Consider the following 17445-nt stretch of genomic DNA (forward strand, 5'->3'; position numbering starts at 1 on the left):
CATCACAGTATGTGTAAGGTGCATGATGATATATACCTGATGAGAAAAACTCGGCATTTGGGCATCTCTGAGAAACCAGACAGATCCAGTTCTTGCTTAGTTACACACCCCATAAACCTGTCCTATATCCAGACTTACTGCTGGACTTCGAGAGGATCTGAACTGAGATTCAGAACTTGCTCATCAAATCTCTTAACATTTCACTATGTTTTAGCAATTCCACACAGATATCTGCACCCTCCCCCTTTGCCCCTCCCCCCCCCCCCCCCCCCCCCCCCCCGGGAGCCATGTTAGGTTGGTCAGTAATGGTCACACCTGTTGCCTGGCGGGGCAGTCAAATTTTCCTCCTCTGCTCAGTTACAGACAAGCCGCCTGGTCCATCCTACACACGGAAGTACAACATAGGAAAACTTGTTTTTCACTTGAAGATTAGATTCTTGGACCCATTATGTTAAGAAAGAATATTAGTGGAATTAGCTAATTTTCCAGGCTCTGTTTATACTTAACATTTCAGTATTATGATACCTCAGCAAATTATTGAAACTTTAATAGGAGCCTCTGATCACTGGTGGTAGCATTAGATCTGTGAGTCTGGACCCAGAGCTCTTTCTAAGGGAGTCTGTCTCATTGCGCACGTTACCAGCTCTGCCGTGACAGGAAATGCAGGTGTCCATCACTGACAGGAAAAAATGCTAGGTAATAAGTTTAGTGTGCAGTCACATTTTCTGAAATAACCATTAAGCTTTTGAAGATAGTTCTGCATTTGTTCCACGGGAAAAACAAAAAAAAACAGCCATTGAGTCTGAGTTCCTCTTTGTAAGTATCCCGATCAACCAGTTGACCCTGTTTATGAACATATACAGTGCTGTTCTTGTCCCCACCAAGGCATCCCGATGACCTGGTGTCATCCCTCCCATAGGGAGTTCAAATCATTAACAATAGCCATTTATCCTCCCAGAATGGAGATTTTCATTAGCTGTGCCAGATAAATAGAAATAAAGCATGCAGAAAGATTACACATAGTAATTAAAACTAAGTAAAAAAAATCTAAGACCAACCATATTAAGTATTGAACTGTTAGACATACCTATCATATTTAAAACTTACACTGGTTTTTCATCTATTGCCTGGGAGTGAGATTTCAGATTTCTCTCCACTCTTTGCCCATTCTGAGCATGTGTTGAAAGTCCTCAGGCTGCTTTTCCTTTATTCTCAAGAAACATGACATAATGTTCCATACAGTCCAAAGCCTCTGTCATTTGAGAGAGAATTTTTCCATTTTGATAAACATTGGAAATGTGAATAGCTTCTGTTTGATTGCTCAAGTGTTCATGTACAATTTTAATGAAAGTTTTTTTAATTTTGTTGGTAAATGGTTTTTCAACACCTGATATGTACTTCAGATTTTGGAGGGATACAAATCTCAAACATGAATATGTTGCAAAGCAATATATCAACAAATACAAAATTATTTCAGTAGTTAACAAAGTTTTAATAGGTATTACCCTTTTTAAATTAAAATTTTTTTCATTTGTGTTTCATTTTGGTGCACCAAAAAAAAAAATATACACAGTTTTTTTTTTATCTTCTGTATTCCCACAACAAAATTATAAAGAATTTTTCTAAAAAAAAAAAAAAGAATTTTTCTATATATTCTATTATGTCCCAGAAATTAAAATATTTTCCTTAAGGTGAAATAGTTTCAGGATTTCATAAAATATTCCTCTGCTTGGTAGTCTTCTGCCATCAAGTGAAAAACCAATTGCTAATGTTCCAAAATTTTTTCAGGCCTTCATATACAATAAGATGTAATCACCATACACCCTGCATGAGCACCATAAAAAGAAATGTCAGGTTTCCAACATTATAAGGACTTGTATCTCAAAGCATCATCCCTCCTTACTCCACTGTTTCTCCCTTTCCCCTTTCCCCTCCCATCACGTAAAGTAAAGGAAATCTCTCTTTTATTTATGTATATTTTATTCAAAATAAGGTCTGGTTTTAATTACTGAGTACAGCAAGCTCCAACAGCATCTCCCAAAGATTCTCCCCCACCTGACTCCAGGATACATGGCCTTCTGTGTTGGCCTTGTGTCCCCATTAGGCCTCTTGATTTTTAGCACTTCGTGTCACCAATTTTGCTGACCCAACAGCTGCCTCATTGGCTCTCTTTGTCATTAATGCAAGTGCCTCTCTGTCCTAGAATGAAGTCCAGTTTTTAATGTTTCTTCCATCCCTTTCTTACCCTGTAAGCACTTTTGTATTTCCAGGACAAGAAGTTGATATAAATTTTTTAAACCAATTTCTTTGCCTTAATTTTATTTTCACCTGGCCTTCTTCCCTTTACTAGCAGGAGACGTACAAGCTGGGGCTGTTTCTAGGCACCCATTTCATGACCAAACCAATATTTTTGATATATGGTCCACCCAGCCCCATGCTTGTCTTGGGGTAGACACTGGTTGTTACATGATAGTATGCACGTCTGAAAAAAATTAATTGTATGCATGCATGTACCTGTGTGTCTATATGTTTATTGAGAAATGTGTGATATTTTATTATGTTCTCAGATTTTAATCTGTTCTTTCCACTGAAATGGAATTATCTGTTTAAAGAACTGTTTCCAAAAATTAAGATAAATTAAATTCATCTATCATTTACATATGTAAAAAGAGCTTTCAGATCCCAAAGTTACATGTTATCATCGTGCAAAGAGCAGCATGTACCGCAGACAATTTTTTGTTTTACTCATATCAGTTCTTTCCTGGGAAATACCTGCGAGCTTAGAGAGCTAATGGTTGTCTTCAGAGGCTTTTCTCTGCACTAAAATGATACTGAGAGAGGGTTGTTTGCATCACGGATGTGCAAGAGACCATCGAGATGAGGGAGTCCTCTTTGCTTCCTTCTCTCTCCTGAGTCAGATATGAGCCCTCCTCACATGTGTCTTACTGAGAACACACGCAGTCAGTACGAGCAGCTTGCAGGACTTGAAGGACATCCTGCTTTAGCTTCTCCATTCCTTGTTGTTATTATTTTCATTAGTGGCTGCTGGCAAGAGAGGGCAGATTTTTCTCCAGTTGAATCCAGAAATACTATTTTACCTCCAGAAGATTTATTTTTGGCACGTGACATTGTGCCTTTTTTCCGTCCCAAACATGGTTAACGAAGACCACATTTCTAGCTTGAGGATCCCTGAGAGCTCTATCAAGTAATACTGCTTCTTCAGGTCAAAGTTGCTTTGACATCACTAGTGTGTTCTTTTTGGAAATCACTTCCAAAAGCACTGGCTCATTCACATCTCTAAACTTAAACCAACATCTCATGTAAGAGTTTTTTTTTTAAGTCTCCATAGTTTGCAAGATTTTGTTAATAGGCAAAGCTAGCTCATCCCAGCTCAGAAGGGCACATGTTCCGCCAGCCTTCCCCAAAAAAATCCTTCCCCTCCAACTCCTGAACCCTGAAAATGCCCCTCAGAGAAGGCGGCTGGGTGTTGAGTGATGGCTCCCAAATTACTCAGAAGTCATTCTGACTGAAAAACTAGAGTCCTCCACGTGAAAAGCTTTTTTCTGTATCTTTAGTATTACGTTCTTTTATGTTTTAATACACCCAGACATTGAAGGGCAGATTTTTTTTCATGTTAAAAACAAACATGTCCTCTGGATGTCTGAGTGGAGACAGGCTCTGAGAGGTCCACCTGTAATCAGGCTCTTCCTCACTCACTCACTGATCCTGTTGGGGGAAAATCAGATCAGTGAAAGCAAACACATGTCAGAGCCTGTAAATACCAGGAAATGGTTTTAGGTTTTTGAAGAAACAGTTTCATAGCACTTCCAGCGAGAGGTTGGTTTTAGGTTTGCTGCTTGTTAACTTTCTTGCTTTTTCTGTCCTTGTTATTGGTTTGTTTTTGCCATATTTTGATTCTGTCACATAAGAAAATACTGAACTAAACTCTGAATGTCTCCTTGCACCTCCCAGAGTCCAGTTTCTGCTCATTTAATGATAGTAATAAAAGAGAATGATTTTATAAAATGAATGATCTTTTGCACATCGGCTGTTTCAGTTACTGGCAGGGGGATTAAAAAACTTAACTTTCTAAGTGAAAGTATTTCATGTAGGAATCAGTTCTGATGTGAGATATATCATTTCTTCTACATGCATGCCATGTGAAATGTCATATATAATCAGTGAATCCATTTTCATGACCTTGTTACCTTTTTTCTTCTTTCTGTTGTTTTGATAGCCAGGCTTCCCTTATCCATCCCCAAATCATCACTCCGGTCTGATCTCCTCTCCGATCAACTTTGAGCACATCTATCACATGACTGTTAATTCTGCTGAAAAATTTCTCTCTCCTGATTCCATAAACCCTGCATATTCCCCGTCTCTGCGCTCTGTCCCCGGTACACCAAGCTTTATGACTCTGAGGGTATGGACAGCTGAGTCAGGTGTTAACTCCACTAACCGTGTGCGGACCTCCTATACCTGGCTTGATAAGTAACACTGCTGAGGGTGGTGCATTTTGTGACTGACTCTTTCCTTTGGCCTGTTTCTCTTTTGCCAAACCTCTGTATCCTCCTCCTACTCTTCAAGCTCTAGCTCGTTTCTTCTTTTGAGGAAAAGCATGAAGACTGGGGGAGGATTTCACTTTTAGTTTTTAAACAGTATTGGAGAGTTTTTTATGTTTAATAGATGATTTCCCCATCACAATTTTCCCTTTACAGATACCATCGTTAAAAATAGCCCCTGCATGGGTCTTTATTTTGTTTAAACAAACAAAAGAGGTCTCCCAGAATATCTTAATTTTTTATAGCTCATTAGCCTAGAACCAGTTCAACTCAGAGAAAAATTTTTTATTTAGTGGCATTGAGGTCTGTGATAGGGCCTCGCCACAGGCCTTCTTTCCACAATAAACCCCTTTTTGAAAAGCTTAAAAATCTCCCAGGTAAAAATTATAATAGTATTAATGAGTAACAGGAAAATTTTTTTAAAAAAGATAATCTCACTAGTTGAGGTGCTGCTATACCTTTAATTTCAGCCAGGATCCGAGATATGACAACTAATTCAGAGAGAAAACAAACACAGAGTGGCTGCATTGGGAAGGACTGTGTTCTCTCTCCTCTCAGCCCCTGCAATTTGGCCTGACATCCTGGAATCCAGTGGCCTTGCTGTGGCTGGAGAGCTGGTGGCCATTGAAGCAGATTACCCATGCTTCCCTCAAGAAATACACGCTTAGCTAAGTCCTCAGGAACGTTTTCTCAAGTTCACTTTACAAACAAGACACTCGGATTCCGTCATGTATACCCATGTCCCACAGCGCCCCTGACTTACTAGCAAAACAGTAGCACCAATTTTTTATTTGCATAGAAAACTAACCATAGGGTATGAAGTTTATTTTTGTGTTTTTGTTTGTATTATGAAATTACCCTAAATTATGTTTGAAAAGTCATTGACATTAAACCATAATGTCATTTAAACATCTTATTTAACAAAATAAGATGAACGATGATAAAAACAAGCCTAAGTTTGCCTGGTAACATTGCAGGGAGTGCATTCCAGAGGACTATTGTCTAAATTAATCGGTCAAGAATTTTTCCAATGAAAGAGGACAGAGATGTCCTGTAAGTCATTCCTCTGCAAGTAAAAACACTGTCGTCAAAGTTTTCCCCTGATCTGAAATGTATTTGCGCCCAAAAGAGCCCAGCAAAGCTGGTTTCCTGTCACTTTAGACTGACGTCAAACTCCAGCTGAATGAATGGTAAACTGTTCCATTGTGGGTTTTTTCTCACAAAATGTTTCTTCTGTGTGTAGTCTTTGATTACTGCACAGCTGGTATATTTTTACAGACTTCATTTAGGCCATTTATTCTAGGCTAGGTTTGTTCTATAGGAAAGGACGCCCCCCCGCCCCAGGTATCTTATGGTTTACAGCAGAAACAATAAGAACTGGAAGGTTGAAACTGATCTTCCCATCTCTTTTGATCTTTTCTTTGCTGCACTGTTTGCCTGTCACTGTGTCTTAGAGGGTTGCTTCCCTACCCTGAATGTTAAAATGCTGGTGCTGTTTCAGTTTTGATCGTTTTATTTTCTTAGAGGAAAAAAAAGGGGGGAAGCATTTGCTTTGAACAAATAACACACTAAGAATTAAGTGGACTTTGCAGATTCGATATGTGAACCAAAAGGCAGTGGTTGGCTCTGCGACCCACCAGCCCACTAACTCAGCTGGCGTGGCTGCTCAGAATGTAGGATCTGGAGTTCTTCACGCAGTATTTGTGCGTGTTTCCCTGATTGCCAACCTTGGCCCGACGGTTGTTTTGACACAACCTTCTCTCAGGAGTCAGCCAACCCTCTTTCTGGTCTCACAGGTTTGGGTTCTCAGCCAACTTCAGATAGCTCTTACTAGTAGCCTCCTCTCTCACTGTGTATGACTTCCAAGGTACCCAGTGGCCCACTTTTCTACCTGGAGCCCCAAAACCATTCCATAATGTGATAGAAAACTTTCCAAACCAGAGTTGCCTGGTGAGATTGCTTCACCCCGGTTGTGGATGTGCCAGATGTGCCACAGTGCTGCTCACACAGCACATTCTGTATCATACTGTAAAACATCTGCTGGAGAAAAATAGACTCTAAATTTTCTTTGCTCCAAGTGGGCTCATTCTCTTCAGCTAATGGAGTCATCCTAATAAAAATCTCGCAGTATGTAGTAAATGCTTTGTCTCATTATCTGCAAATGTCCGTGTAATTCTGAGCTTCGCTGTCACTTCTAACCACGTAACTTTTACTCACTGTTCTCACAACAAAGAGTATTCTTATTTGCCAATAACCATCTCAATCCATACAAGGATGAGCACTTATCCTTGACTGGGGTGAGGTTTGCTTCCATTCGGGTTCAGTACTTCTGGGGACAGGAGGGATTATATAGTCTCTTCCTTGTTCTGTATCACTCTGGTCAAGATCATTTCTTTGCTAAAATGCAAGTGAAAAATAGACATCTCTGCTGAAAATCACTCACTCTCTCTGGCTGAAGAGTTTTCCTCTGTGTTTTGTTTTCAGAACCCTCGGCCTCAGGAAAGCCGGACCGTGTTCAGCGGCTCAGTCAGTATTCCATCCATCACTAAATCCCGCCCTGAGCCCGGCCGCTCCATGAGCGCCAGCAGCGGCCTTTCGGCAAGTGAGTGCTGCCCTGGGTGCCCCTGCTCTGGCCTCGTCCATGCATGCATGCTCTGGTGGCCTTCTGGGTAGGGGGCCAGGAAGCATGGGTGCACTGTGTTTAGCAAGTGATCATGGGGTCCTTTTCGAGTTCCCGGTCCATCCTGGAGACAGATGCTTAACACCTCAATCTGTGATGATAGATGCACCATGACAGAGTAACAAGCAGGGGGCTATTAGGGGTGATTCACACTGAGATTCATTAGGAAGGTCGCAGGCCTACCCTAGGGTTGATGCCATGTTTTAGTCACTTTTGATTGATTCAGAGGTGGCCAGTGTGGCTATCTGGTGTAGTAGTCAGGGACTGACCCCAAACATAAAGCACAAGTGGTATAGGCAACGGTCAGATCAAACAGAGAGTTGCAGAGCAAGCGGAGGCATTTTTATTAGAAATATAATGGGAAGCCTCTGAAAAATTTAAGCATGGAAGGGTGACCTTTATCCAATTCACATTTTTAAAAAACCTCTCCGACTGCCAAATGGAGACTGGATACAGGGCAAGAGTGGAAGTGTGCCTCCTGGTGGGGCTCAGAGTGGCCAGCAAGAGTGACAGGGCCTGGGGGACAGCGGTGGAGGAGAAGGGAAGGCAACAGGGAGACACTCAAGGGTGAAAACAGTGAGGCTTGGCAGGGCATTAGTTGTGGGAGGTGAAGGAGATGGAAGAGTAACAGGTGACCCTCGGTTTCCTGTGGGAGCAGTGGGTGCCAGGGTCTGGAATGGCTGGCAGGACATGAGGAAGGAGACCGGGGACACATGAGCAGGATGGCACTCGTCACTCATCCAGTGACCATCCAGGAGACAGCAAGTCTTCTGCTGGGGCACCAGGGCACTGTCATATGCAATCGAGCACCTGCTTTCAGGTGGCTCGCTTGCCGTCTTTATTGGCAGCTTCTCTCCTTCCACCCCGAACCTCGGCACTGCTGGTCTTCTACTTCACACAAAGCCCTGCGCTCAGGGGCCACAGAGAGAAAACTCTGCTCCACACTGGGCTTGTCCCCCTATAGTCAGAGCAACTTCAAGGGCCGGGGCGTGGGGGGTGTCAAAAGGTACTGTTTGTCCCAGGAAAGGTTCAGGGATGCTAGCAGCTGCCAGCCTCAGAATAAGAGGCGTGCAGAGAGGCAGTATTTGGTCATGACAATGAAATGTCTCTAGTGCGCTGAGATCTTTGGGAGTTCCTGGATTACAAACAGCGAGCTAGATTGTTAGACAATCGGCACTGCTTCTGACTCGGGGAAGACTGTTTGTAGCCAAGGGCTGCTTTTCTGTCCCTTTTGCAAAAGTAGCTTGACATCGGCCTAGAGGTTGGAGGTTGTACGTGCAAGGTGCCACCAGAAGTGCATTCCAATTGTGTCAAGCATAACCTTAACAAGACCTCTCACCGTGCCCACAGCTGGTCTCTGGGGGCACGAGCTCACATTCAGTCCCTCGGTCAGAAATCGTATCTGTTGCCTCCCGTCCTTGAACAGTAGATATCTGAGAGGCAGTCTCCTGCTGTGAATCCAGTTTGTTGTGTCTGCAGCAGACGTTGGAGTCAACCCTGCTCTGTGCTGCCTGTTGCTTCCAGGCCCTGGCGATACAGAGATGGGGGCTAGTATAGTAGTTACTTCTCGTGCAGAAAGTGGTACCCTGAAACTTAGATCGAAACAATGATCGGGGGTGCCTGGGTGGCTCAGTCAGTTGAGCGGCTGACTCTTGGTTTCAGTTCAGGTCATGTTGTCAGGGTGATGGGATGGAACCTGCTTGGGATTCTCTCTCTCCTTCTCAAAAAAAAAAAAAAAAGAAAAGAAAAGAAAAACAATGATCCTTGATCATCTCTGTCCGTTTCTAAGGGTCAGGGATCTGGGAGCAGCTGAGCTGGCTGACTCATGTCAGGGTCCCCGTGGCTGTGGCTGGAGCGAGAGCCAGCCAGCCTCTCATGCAGCTGTGGTTGGGGACTGTGTTCCTTACTATGTAGGCCTGTCTCTATGGTCCCTGAATGTCCTTGTGCAATGGTGGTTGCTTCCCCCAGAGCAGGTAGACAGAGAGGCAGGTAAATGGAAATGGCAACATTTTTATAAGCTCTTCTCTGGGGAGACCCCACCCCTCTGTGGTGCACTGTAGAGTCCTCAGACTACCGGCAGGCGTAAGCCTCCAGAGGGGAGGCTCCCATGCATGGGGCTTTCAGCTTCAACGTCTGACCCTTTGTCATTGCCTCCTTAGAGCATCGCTGCCCTGGGTGCAGGGCCCTGACAGTGAAAAATCTAGCCAGTTGGAAAAGTAATAACCATTTTATTTTCTTTTTATTAATGGTGGCTACATAGATAGTGGATTTACATTATAACTAAGTTTTCAAGATTTGAGATGCAAAGAGAGTATTACAGCATTAACAGTTGTGTATAATCCCTGCTCCAAATATATATATATATATACACACACACACGCACGCACAAAAGGAATCTGCTGTATAATGTGTTACATTCCCAGCAAGATCTGGACAATACCCACAAACAGATCAGTATTTATACAGCCAAATTCATGATTGGTCATGCTATAAATAGATAAGCTCTGTAGTCAGCCTCCAATTAGCTCAGATTAGGTTTGCCACTGCATGAGTTCACATCAAGCTTATGAAAACACTTTCCATCTTCAGGGCTTTGGTTTTACTGAACAGCAGGTAAAGATGGGCCCTGTAATGGAAGGCTGTGAAGGGCCCGGGGCCGCCACCTCTCAGGAACCCATCAGGGGTGCTCAGCTTGAGATCCTTAGTGAGAAGGCCCTCCCAGGAATTCCAAGGGGCTTCTTCTGTGTCAGGTGCCACCTCCTGGCTTTCAGAAGAGTCCAGGTCATGTGAGAAGTTTCCAGAAGGTTCCAGAAGGACAGCCAGCTGCGAGAGTCACAAGAAGTAATAGAGAACCCTGTTGTCAGTCTCCACAACCAGAAGCACAGATCTTTCAGAGCCAGAATCAGGATGGCTTCACGATGCAAAGTGGCTCCGTCCCAGTCTCCCCGAAGAGGAAGACCCACTCCTGTCAGCCGCCGACTCACAAGGGAGCCTCGCCTCTCCTGAGGTCATGCAGAGTCAGAGACCTTGCCGCCCAAGCCCCAGAGCCATCAGCCAGTGCTCCTTAGAGGAGGCTGTGCCCAAGGACATAGTCTCAGCCGGGACCACAGTCCTCAGACTGTCCCCAGGCCCCTTCTGCTGACCTGTCACAGCAGCCTTGCTTTAATGTGTTAAGATTGGAGTGGTCCAGTGTGACTTTTCTTTGAAAGGAACATTCCTAAAGTTTGTTCTTAAAAAAAGTGTACATCACGGAGGTGGCATGAATTTCTTGTGTTCTGTAAATGGCACTCGAATGAAGGCAAGGAGATGGTTAAGAAGAAGGTGCAGCCTGGAGAGAGCCCCCCGCGAAAGTGCACCTTGCACTCTTGAGAGTGTGGGCCCCACTGTGCACTTTCTGCCCCTGGGGTGCAGGCCCCACTGTGTGCCTTCTGCTTCTGGGGTTTTCCATGTACCCAGGGCTAAGCTGTTCCCATAGAAATCCCATAAAGCAGAAATTAGGCATTATCTACAGGTAGAAACAGAGACCCAGGTAAAGAAGGTACTTGAAGTCACATGGTTAATAAGCAGAGCCACAGAAGCCTCTGGTGCTTCGGATGTTCTCTTCAGAATAACAAACTTTTATAAAAACAATGTACTGGATAGTTTCCGTGGCCCTGAAGCAACAGGGAATTGGGATGAGTTAGCCTTTGGGAAGGTGGTGACCCAGGGGCCCAGAAGAGCCACCTCCAAGGAGCGACAAGCACCTTCATGGCGATCATAAAGATCAGTGAGTGGCTAGTGAGTGACCCCTGCAGCAAATGGGGTGCTGGGGGGGCAGGTTCCAGGGTGCAGGAGGAGGAGCCTCCCCCCCCCCAATCCTCCCGAGAGGTTCCAACAAGGAAGCCTGAGGTTCTGCTGCTGTGGGTCAACGACAGGTCCAGGCTGGGGCATCTGTAAGCTCCCCAACACGGGATAGGGGTGACTCTGGACATGCGGGGGGCCTAGAGCACATTCCCAGGCTGATGAAGACTTTGTGTCTTCATCGTCATGAGGTGCCTGACACAGTCGTCTTTGATGCTCTTACAGAATTCTTAATGTAAAACCACTAGATTGGGATTTATTTTTCAACCAGCAGCAAGTGAAAACAGTCATAATCTGTATCTTATATGGACAAGTCAGCAGTCTTTTCAGTCCAAGTGGTTTTAATATGGAAGCTCAGCAAGATTAAAATGTTTTTTAGGAAAAAAACTAAAGAAGAAGGAATGGGACACCTGGGTGGCTCAGTGGTTGAGTGTCACCTTTGGCTGAGGGCGTGATACCAGGATGCTGGGATCAAGTCCCACATCGGCTCCCCGCAGGAAGTCTGCTTCTCCCTCTGCCTGTGTCTCTGCCTCTCTCTATGTCTCTCATGAATAAATACATAAAATCTTTTTTAAAACAATAAGGAATACCAAGAGCTTTGAACAAGTAGGAACAATTCCCCAGTATTTCCGAGGGTTTTGTCTCCATCCTCCTCCCTCCAAATGGTGCTGGTCCCTCCTTTAGGTGCCCCCACTCTGACACTGAACCAGAGTGTGATTTTCAAGCTCACCTTTTGTAGCCCAGGCTTCTGGGCCTGCGGGATGGATGCAGGATAGAGATGCTCTCGGGTTCCTCACTCTGTATGCAAATCCTTTAGCAGTAAGGTGCTGGGTGCTCCAGCACTTAACAGGCCTCAAGAAGGCTGCCCCTCACCGGCTGGCCCCCCATGGGTTACCGGCTCACCGTCCCCCCCTCCCAGGTCAACACACTTGCACAGGGTGTTCTCTTGTCCACCTGTGTGAGGTCTGACCTCAGTGCTGTCCCATAGGGTCATCTGCACAGAATGGCAGTGCATTAAAGAGAGAATTCTCCGGAGGAAGCTATAATGCTAAGTGGCAGCCCATGCCCTCCCCATCAGAGGGCTCCTTGTCTTCCGGAGGCATGGACCAGGGAAGTGACGCCCCAGCCAGGGACTATGACGGAGAGGTGAGTGGGGTGTGGGCAGCAACTGTGTCTGGTCTGGAGAAGTCCTGTGTTAAACAGATTCACACACTCACTGCAGTGATGCCACCACCTTAAGAATGGCCTCAGCTGCAGTGAGGGCAGGTTTGGGGAGGCCTGATGTGGCCAGTAGGTTACACACTGCAGTTTTGCAGAGATGTTCTAATAGCTTTTGTGTGAAAGTGACCCACATTTCCAAAGGCCTGCAGGAAGGGCTGTGAACGCTTGTCATATTCCATGCCCTTTATTGGGCTCAGAAAAAAGGAACTCATTACTGACCATGGACCAGTCACACTCAGTTATTTGCTCTAGGTGCCTGCAGGTCACCTGTGGGGGGCAGCACTGAGCCCATGCCAGTCCTTTGCTTCTCACTACTGTCTTCTCCGGCCTACAGGACTCGGATTCTCCGAGGCACTCCACAGCTTCCAACAGCTCCAACCTCAGCAGCCCGCCCAGCCCAGTGTCACCTCGGAAGACCAAGAGCCTGTCCCTGGAGAGCACCGACCGTGGGACCTGGGACCCGTGACCCTGACCGGCTCCGGCTCCTCCCTCTCAGCCCCTTCTGCTGCCCTGTCTCCACGTCAGTCCCCTACCCCTGCCCAGAAGGTCCAGGGCCTGCTGCAGGAGCAGAGTGGGGGCTCGGGACAGTGACATAGTTCTTGCAGCCCCTGCCCCACTCTGTGTTGCCCTCCCCCCACGCCCCCTCTGCCCCCACCATGTTCCCTCCACTTAACAGCAACAGCCCTAAAGGCAGACTCACTGAGCAGCTTCGAGGACTATTGATTCCATTTCCTACACTTAGAGTTGCTTCCCATCATCGTGTCCCCTCCCCAAAGGTAGCTCAAGTAGACGGAGGCCCGGCAGATCTGTTCCCACTGCAGAGTCGTCCCGTCGTCCCCACTGCCCGCCGGGCTCTGCACCCAGCCGCCTGCCCTCCCTTCCCCCCCGCGCCCCCTGCACCCACAGCCAGTCGACCTGATTGTTGCCAGTAAATCCTTATCCACTACAACAGTGCATATTTTACTACAATACAGAGTTTAAGTACACAAATGTAGAGGTTAAATACTGAATGTACATAGTAAAAAGCATCTTGTATTCAACAAAGATGGATTCCTATATAAGAGAGAGATCATTTAATTTAAAGAAATGTGTTGTTTCTTGTCTGTTTTCCAGCTAAGTGATTTCAAGGGTAGGAAGGCCTCACGCTGATGTTCGTAGACGTTCGTAGACATTGGTAGCCGGAGAGGGAGACAAGACAGTTCCCTGTGGTCGGGCCACAGTCCCCCGGGGGCTTCAGGAAGACATTCTGAAAGCCCGTCTGGCCGCTCTGGGCTGCAGCCTGCGCTCAAAGCTTAACCCTGGAAGCCGCCTCAGTGGCAGCAAAAAACACTTCCACGTCTTTCACTAGCAATAGAATTCAAACCACACTCCTCGGTTTTTATTGTATTTTGGTATCTTCTGCAGAAGAATGTAGAAATGCAGTCTTGTCACCTCCCGAGTCCTTCCACTGAAAGCACGCAAGGGATGGCACAGCCTCCGAGGGTCCTTACCCAGGTTCCTGGAAGTGCTTTCCTCTGGGCTAAGCCCGCTTCCCCCCGCCCTCCCATCCCTGGCCGGGCTCCTTGGGGAAGCCTGAGAGTTTAATTACCAAATAATAGAAAACCTGACATGCAAGAACTTGAACAGCCTTAACCAAATATGCTTTCCCACCCCTGGGGGAGAACAGAACTGCTCCTAGAGCCGGGCAGGTGGGGCCGTGGCAGGTGCAGCCGTGGCCCTGGCCCTGGCACTACGGTCCGGGCGCCTGGTGGAGCTGCTGCTGTTCGAACCACCCAGGAGGCGAACGCACAGCCCCAGGGGCTTCGGATCTTCCCGAGTAGTTCATCAGTTAAGCACATGAGCAGAGAAAGAAATAAAATTATCTCATGGAAGTGAAGAGAATCTGGCTCTCTTACTTTTTATCTAAATTTTTCCTAGAACCGGCAGTGAGATTTCCTCCTCTTTTTAAACTGCAGTTCCCGAGCACCGTGACCCCCGTGGCACATAGTCCTCTGCGGAGCTGGGACCCGGTCCAGGCTGCCGCTGCTCTGAGACGTGCCCGATGCTCGGTGAGGGAACAGAGGCCCAGTGGAGGCCACCGCGCCCAGACTGCTGACGGTTTGCTGCACACAGGGCACGAGCCACCACACAGTTCTCCTCTCTAAATCTTTTGCTGCGGGGAAAGACGTGTCATGTGAAATACCCCTGGACATCCCTGTGTCAAGGACCAGGCCATGAGTGGTTCCTGCCCTGGGACCCAGTTGCCCTGGGAACTCAGCACTTCCCGGCAAGGACAGAGGCCCCCAGCCAGTGGCTGCCTCCTACCCTCCCGACCCTCCCTTGGCTCTCACTTCCCTCCCCGGCCTCCCGGGCCAGGGGTCACAGGACTCCGCACTACGGCATTAGTTTGTAGCTTCGACAACTACGTGAATTGGTGTGGCCTGTAGGTGCTTATTTTGTAAAGGATGCTTTTAGGGTCAAAGTGTCACCCTCCCTGCGGTCTGGACAGCAGTTCAGGGAGTCACCACAGGGCAGAGGAGAGAGACCCTGGAGGCAGTGGTGACCCGGGGACCTGCACCCTGGCACTTCCGCGTCTTCCCTCAGCAATCTGAGGCCGTGTAGGTCAGTTCTGAGCAGAACAAGTTCCAACAGCTGTCCTGTTGGGAACAGGGGGAAACAGGTGCCTGCCACAGGTGATAGTTTAGGGGGGCGGGTCTTCCTGAGATAATGATCCTTCAGGGCTTACCCCACACGCAGATATGAAGTAGTTACCCTCAGAAGCTTCCGAGAAGAAGGATCTGAGAAGACAGGAAGGGATCCAGGGAAACAGAGGGACCATTCAGAGGGCTCAGGAGGAAGGACTGCTGCCTGAAGCCCTCCTTTGTTCTCTTGCAAGACCTTTGAAAAATGCATACGGCAGCAGGAACATATTTCACAGTAGGAAGGACAGATCAGTGGGGCATTTCTGGAATAGTCTGTATGTATTGGTATTTTGGTGCTATGTCCAGCCAATTTGTTGTCTATCCTGGAATTCTAATTTAATCTTGTGTGCTTTGGGTATAGAAAAATCATCCAGCATATACAGATCTCTTTCCTTTTGCCAAAAACAAAAGCCTTCCTCCTTGTCAAACGATTAGTAGACTTCCCGTTTGTAGTTCCGGGCACACGCTCCCCCTTCAGCCAGGCAGGCCCGTTTCCGGGAGCACAGTTTGAAGGCTCGGAGCGGGAGATGCGCAGGCCCCCACGCTTCTTGTCCCCAGGCTTCTGGGACGAATATGAAATCCCCGTTCTGTTGACAGCGACAGCCTGTCATTCCTGGCTGGCTCTCGGCCTCTCTGCCTTCCATATGGTTAGAGTCATGTCATTTTGTTACTTAGTGGCCACATCTATTTCTGTGGAAGACAGGTTGCATTTAAACCGACTCTCCGGTATCTGCCTAGAAGAGCCGGAGGGGGCGCAGGCAGACATCCCAAGCAGCCCAGTAGGGCCACGTGTCAGCCCGTAGTGGTGGTCACGAGCCCTGTGGCCTCCCGGCTGAGCGGGACCCTGAAAGCTCCCCATCCCGGCTTTGGCCGGGGCGGCACGCTCGGCAGTGGTCGGACCTGGCCGCTGCCCGGGTCCACGGGGCCCTGCGCCCCTGGCTCCCTGCCCGGCCCAAGTCGTACAGGTGAGCTGCGGGACATTCCACTGAACCCGTCAGGCCTCTTTCCTTGTTAGGACTTTAATGATCACTCAAGTGAGATCCTCTGCAGAGTCCTGCTGGAGAGGAGGGCTGGCTTGCACGGGCGCCGTCCACCCCTTGGCGCAGGCCGGCCCCGCCCTCCTTCCCAGGGAGGACAATCGCCACACACAGGAGCCACGTCACTTATGAGGGCCGCTGAACAACAAACCTGGAAATTTCATGAAAACAAAATGACCTGCCTTTTTATTTGATAGTGTAATATCATTTATTTTATAAATTTTTAGGGTTTTTTCTCATTGTAATATTATTGTACAGTTTTGCATGGCCTAGGTGTAATCATTTTTTTGTTTAGAATATAATGCTGACAAATGTGTGTATGGAAGGGAAAAAGATGCTTTGGCCTCTCCTCTTTATTGACTTTTGTTTGGTTTTATACCCTCAATGTCTTAGAGAGGTTTATAAGCAATTCTCTGCTACCAGACAATGGTGTGGATTCTTTTGCACAGAAATATTTAAGGTGGGATAGTCAAAAATGTAACAAGACTCCTCACCAATATTTTATGTTGGTATCACTTAATATTAACCAGAATTTGATGTATTGCAATAAAACAGGGAACTGTTAGACCTGACGGTCTTGTCTTTCTTTCCCTGATTGCAAGGTCTGAGCGATGGAGGAAAGGTGACTGACTCCTCATCTTGCTAGATCCTGCCTCCTGTCGTCCCCGTCCTCATCCCAGCGTGCTCCTTAGCCTGCAGAAGGATGCGGGATTAGTTTAACCAGGGACTTTGCAAGTTCGCCCTGTAGCTCAGGTAAGGGTGGCTGTGAAAGAGGCCAGGCCTGTCGGCGGCCTCTGTGGCCCCCTCCGCATGCACCTGCCACGCTGGGACTCCCTGTGCGGCCGGGTTTCCGCCCCAGTTGTCACTTCTGACTGTACAGACCTGGGGGCTGCCTGGTGTGTCCGCTGTGCTTGTGATCCTGAGTTGGTTAGAATGGCACATCTGGGGACACCAGGCAGCCTCAGGGCCTTACTAAGGAAATCTGAAGCCCCTCAATCCCCCGCCCCCGGTCCTGTTCACATGCAGCAGACAGCAGCTGATGTCCCTGGCAGATCCTGGGTGTTGCCACATCTGACCCTCTGTCTCACCCAAGGGGCGTTATGCTCTGGGGGAGCTCCAGGCTTTCTGTAAGAGGCCGGTGGGAGGGTCGGCTCTGTGGGCTTACGTGGCCACTGTGTCCCCAGATGACTTGCCCGTAGACAGAGGGCCCCACATGGCCACAAATTGCAGTCTGCCAGCCCTTGAGTAGTGGAAGGGGAGCTCGGGCTGCATGTCTGGTCTCATTCCAGACCTGGGTCCCTGGCGGCCTGCCCATCATCCCGTGGGCTCTGAGCCTGCCCCATACGTGCCTGCCCTGACGGCCACAGAAGGCACTCCTTTATAAACACACAACCTCAGTCAAAAATGCAACAGCCTCCAAAAGA

General features: G+C 47.5%; 1 protein-coding gene across 18 annotated transcripts in view; it reads left to right on the forward strand.

The window, feature by feature from the left end:
* The window catches only part of CDC42BPA (CDC42 binding protein kinase alpha), a 309366-nt gene extending 292773 nt beyond the window's left edge, over positions 1–16593 (forward strand). For 12 of the 18 annotated variants that reach the window (XM_038542793.1, XM_038542790.1, XM_038542794.1 and 9 more), the window contains 4 exons: positions 4238–4423; positions 7047–7164; positions 12071–12228; positions 12638–12780. In XM_038542793.1, the coding sequence (XP_038398721.1) occupies positions 4238–4423; positions 7047–7164; positions 12071–12228; positions 12638–12769 (594 nt within the window). In that variant the 3' untranslated portion in view covers positions 12770–12780. Of the gene's footprint in view, positions 1–4237; positions 4424–7046; positions 7165–12070; positions 12229–12637 lie in introns of those variants that run through there. The other 6 variants (XM_038542797.1, XM_038542802.1, XM_038542803.1 and 3 more) reach the window with 3 other exon arrangements.
* Positions 16594–17445: the final 852 nt, after the last annotated feature.

Source organism: Canis lupus, chromosome 7 (genome assembly GCF_011100685.1).
Source record: "Canis lupus familiaris isolate Mischka breed German Shepherd chromosome 7, alternate assembly UU_Cfam_GSD_1.0, whole genome shotgun sequence".
Lineage (NCBI taxonomy): Eukaryota > Metazoa > Chordata > Mammalia > Carnivora > Canidae > Canis > Canis lupus.